Source organism: Nematolebias whitei, chromosome 11 (genome assembly GCF_014905685.2).
Source record: "Nematolebias whitei isolate Nwh7 chromosome 11, NemWhi1, whole genome shotgun sequence".
Lineage (NCBI taxonomy): Eukaryota > Metazoa > Chordata > Actinopteri > Cyprinodontiformes > Rivulidae > Nematolebias > Nematolebias whitei.
In genome coordinates this window covers 13,699,919-13,704,877 of record NC_056508.1, presented here as the reverse complement: position 1 = coordinate 13,704,877, position 4,959 = coordinate 13,699,919, and the positions used below count along the sequence as shown (strand labels likewise).

General features: G+C 41.7%; 1 protein-coding gene across 1 annotated transcript in view; it reads left to right on the top strand.

Annotated features, from left to right (window-relative positions):
- plxna2 (plexin A2) overlaps window positions 1–4,959 on the top strand; it is a 238,166-nt gene that overhangs the window by 144,638 nt on the left and 88,569 nt on the right. The window contains exon 12 of the mRNA XM_037684672.1: window positions 3,110–3,261. Coding sequence (XP_037540600.1) covers window positions 3,110–3,261 — 152 coding nt within the window. The remainder of the gene's footprint in view (window positions 1–3,109; window positions 3,262–4,959) is intronic.

Below are 4,959 nucleotides of genomic sequence, written 5' to 3'. Positions count from 1 at the left end.
CGCCCCCAGCCATTGCAGTGCTTACGTAACTATCTCTGAGCCTGCTCGAATAGATGACATGGATATATTTAGTCATTATGTTTCCCCCTTCCGTACCCAGCATGCTCAAGCAGTGCTAAAAGATTTATGTATTCAGACCCCTCAGGCAGTGCAGTGACACACTTACTTTACATCCAGAGCAATTAATGTCCACTGAATCTAGATTACAATTCCGGTGTCCCACAGGGAAGATGCAAAGCCCAAGAGGGTGTAAGGGGTAAAGAGAAGCGTTTGCACAGCACCTCATTGAGTTGCCATCATGGGCACTTTGCAGCTCAGCGAGCAGCTACAACTGTCTGTTGTTTTTTTTTCCCCCTTTGCTTGCATGGCCAGTAATAGCATATTGATTGTTTACGTAGCACTAGCAGCTACACGCAGCAAAGTGACAGTCATCCCCTCCCTACTGCCCACTTCTTTCTTACTCTTAGCATTCCTTTTTTCTCCTCTTTCTCTGACCACCAAACACTGTTGTTTCTCTCCTGGTCTGTCTTCATCTACCTCTTTGTTTTTCTTCCTCTCCTGGTTCTTGTTCTTTATTTATTTGTTTAAAGGGCTGGATGATGGCCAGGCCAGAGACTCATGGGGCTCTGCAGCACAGAAGGCACTGTGCCACACTATGCCAAGGTCGTGCTGGGCACCATATTGCAGTTTATGAGGGAGGTGGTCTGCACTAAGCATTAATATCACCCCTTGTTAGGTTTACCCTTAATGGAAACAGCAGTAGATGCTGATCAAGCAGTTACCCAGCAAGTTATTAATCTTCCTACCCATTACGTGTGAGGTTAATTTTCTTTGGTTATATGTTGAATAGATTTTACTAACACACTGCAGAAGACAAGGTCTAAACATGTTCTTTGTTGTGAATGTGCATTCATGTGTTATCACATTTAGACAAAGAGCTGTCAAGCATGTGCCATTAGCGACTGTTGTGATGATCACATGCTCCTGGCACGATGTCTGACGGCAGGTCTGACATTCTGAACTTCATAATTGAGGAGCTCCTTGTAAACAAAACAAAACACAAAAAAAAACCACAAGACATGCTGAGCTTTCACACATGTAGGCTTCTGAAAAAGTCTATAACCCAAAACTATAGATATAAGGTCTAGCATTCCTTGAAGGACTATATATGACCCATCACTGCTGATGCCAGAGTTCAAGACTAAGTGACAAGGATTGTGTTTTTGGATTTGAGCAAGATTCTGAACAGAAACAGTTTAAAAGTTTTATATAGAAACAGCTGCTGGTGGATGTCTGAATCCTAGAATGAGCTCAACCCGCAGAGATATGAAGGGTTAGTGGACTGATGGTTTCTGTGATGAAGGTAAACAGAGAAGCAGCCACTAACCTTCTTATGCAGGTGAGAGGAGCGCCACCTGAAGGAGCAGGGCGGGATGATGTCACTGTCACAGACAGGACTGCAGCAGACGAGCAGGTTTGAGAGAGACGTGATCCAAAGTGATATCCAGAGGCGAGAGTCAGGCGTGGAGTAGAGGGTCGTTAACAGGGTATCAAACATAGGTCCAATAACAAATCCAAGAGGGAGATCCACGAGGCGTAGTCGTAGGTCCAGAAAGGCAGGTTGGTACCACGATCAGAAGGGCAATATATTAACAGGCAAGGAGCAGGCAGGTCGATAATCCAAAAGACAGGTGTGGGGTCAAGACAAGATGATCTGATCAGAGAGAGATGTGACTTGAACGGTTGACATCTACTTCCACAATGGGCTCGATAATCGGGCAGAGAGTAAGGGTGGCAAGAGCTCTTAAGTAGAGCGAGGCACAGGTGCATGGCATGAGCTTGATTAGGCAGAGGTGCAGAGTAGGCATAGCTGGAAGGCAAGGATTGATATCAGAGCATGACACTAAGATCATCTCATGAGAACAAATGATGGAGTTGTAGACGTGTTGGTCAAACCTTGAAAAAGACTATCTGCAATCTCATTGAGGTATTGTGAAATATCACGTGTTGTGAAGCTACATCCATAGCAAGTTTTAGCTCAGTATCTGTGAAGCTGACTGAGCTATGGACATTTTTGTTTTGTTTTGTTTTAAGGGCAATTGGCTGGAGTATCCATCTTGAACATGTATCTGCATGAGTGCAGCTACAGTGTGCGCTCTCAGGAAATTATTACCTGCAGTGTTCCCTCAGTGCGGACTGAACTTGGCAAAAGGGTCTTCTCCTACTCCGCTCCTATTTCCTGGAATATCTTGCAAAAAGATCTGAAGCTCTTGGCCTTGACCTCTCTAAGTGGCTTTAAGCATCTGTTGGACTCCTGGCAAGGACCAATGCAGACATGTTCCTGTTTTTAGTTTTCTACATTCGCCTTATAATCTAGCTGTTTTTGCTACTTTTTTGTCATCTTATTTTAATTTGTAAAAAAAAAAAAAAAAAAAAAAATCAGTATGCCTCTTTTATAATTGTCTATTGTCTATTGGGGTGGCTGTGGCTGAGTGGTTAGAGCAGTCGTCCTCCAATGCAAGAGTTGGGGGTTCGAACCCACAAGCAGTCACATGTCGAAGTGTCCATGGGCAAGACACTGAACCCCTCATCGCCTCCGATGTGTGTCCCATTGGTGTATGAATGTGATAAAGCTCTTATTAGTCTCATTAGAATGATTTGTTCAATTAGCTTTGTAGAGATCTAGTAGAGTTCTGTATGAATGGGTAAATGAGGACACAGATTGTAGTGTAAAGCGCTTTGAGTGTCTTGATTAGATAGAAAGGCACTATATAAGTATAGTCCATTTACCATTTACAGTCATTTGTCGCTGTTGTCCACTGTTGTCTTCATTCTTTGTTGAAATAAGGTCTCTCTTGTAAATGAGTCCTCGAGGCTCAATGGGATTAACCTGTCTAAATAAAGGTTGAATGGATGAATGAATTGAGTTGGTGTCAATCAGTTGTAGATGTGCATGTAATGACTAATTTCTACAAGTTTTATAAAATATTGTCCAGTGATTCATGAGATGTTTTTGATGACACACACACACAAAGACGCCACTTCATGTTTTGGCAGAGGACAATAAAATGCATACATTTTTACGAGTTTGTTTTGATGATCTCTATAGGTAACCCCAGTGGCTGGACCCCCAGAGGGAGGCACACGGGTGACCATCTACGGCACCAACCTTGGTCTGTCTTTCTCTGACATGGTGGACAATGTTGAGGTGGCGGGTGTCAGATGCACCCCTGTGGAGGATGGCTACATCATCGCTGAACAGTAAGTCCCACAAACAGGATTAGCGTGAGGGACATTTACTTTGAAACAGTTCATGTTGGATGAAGGGTAAACCAGTTCCTGCTGGATTGTTAAAAGTGTCTAACATATTTATTTCATCAAGTTAACTGTCAGCAGCTGGGACACTGAACACCATTAAGCTAGCATGATGTCCAGATCTGTAAACAACACATTTTGTACCCAGTTCTTCTGGTGGGAAAACCTCAAAAACTGTAGAATATTAAAACAATTAAAATCATGCTAACCACCACCACAAGTAGAATGGGCGACATGTGGGATTCCCTTGAGTCTAGTGTGGGAAATGTGTTCAAAAAATGTTCTCACAATATCAAAATCATACACAAGAAATCTCTGCTGAAGTATTGAGCTCAGCTGACTTCCATTTGAAATATTTTAGTATTATTTAATACAGAAGTAAAAACATCCGAATAATTTATTCGATCAGATGTTTACACTCATTATAAAGTGCATCCAACCTGCTGGCTTATACATGATTTATTAGCTAAAACAGCTAACAAACTATAATTGATTTATGTGCACGGAGACTGAGAGCTGCTCCCCCCACAATTTTTTAGCTTTAATGAAGACTGGAGCAGGTCCAAACAGTCTGGTCCTTAGATTCTGCCTCTGCGTCATGCTAGCCATGTTTCTCTAACTGTTCCTAATATCCAGTCAGCAACAATCCCACAACAGCTGTGTGTGTTTACTTGTGTTTGCCTCCCTAATTGTCTCATGCTGAGCATACATCACGTTAAATCCTGTCCCGTTCACCCTGAACTAATGAAACATGGCCCATGCTTCACAACCAGCCTGCCTCCCTCCTGGCTAGACGTGCAGATGTGTGTTGACTTAGAGAGCCAGCTCCTCATGGTTGTTTAATGGCCTCAGGTGATGTGGGCCTCACATGGGATGCTAAAGGATGTACACAAACTACTTATGCCTTTGATATTATACAAATTATATTATACAAATTATATATAGTAACATATTTACATTAGGAATCAGTTGGATTGCTTTAGGTATACAGATGTTTTGTAAATATTAAGATGCTACACGTCCAAGTTGCAGCTAAGTGCAGGGTGGAAAGGCAGGAAAAGAGCTTTCTATATGTTATTTTAAAATGTTTAGACTTTTTTAAAGACAAACAAATGTTCAGCTGTGAGTTTACTGTGTGCAGTTTGTAAATAGGTTTATTCATCTTATAACCTGGAATTTGAAGGGGTATTTTTATTTCAAGGTTAAATGTTCTTTATTTGTCATACGCACCACATGTGGTACATGTGGTGGAATGTAATTGTGTTCACAGGGTCCCAGTTACATCCAACAAATGTATAAAATGTCAAAGAAAAACATTAATAAGATCTAAGATATGAACTAAGAAAAACGTCAACTAAAAATACACTAAGCACTAGTAGTACAAAAACAATACGCCAAACAGCAGCTTGAACATGAGTCTGTGTGAGCAGATGAGCACAAATGAACACAGCAACATGAAACAGATCAGCAGCAACATGAAACAGATCAGCAGCAAAATGAAACAGATCAGCAGCAACATGATGTGATTTTTCACAGTGATTATTCTGGTTAGAGATTCATGAGTCTAACAGCCTCAGGGTAGAAGCTGTTCCTCAGTCTAGTGGTTCTACACTTAATGCTCCTCAACCTCCTTCCTGAGGGGAG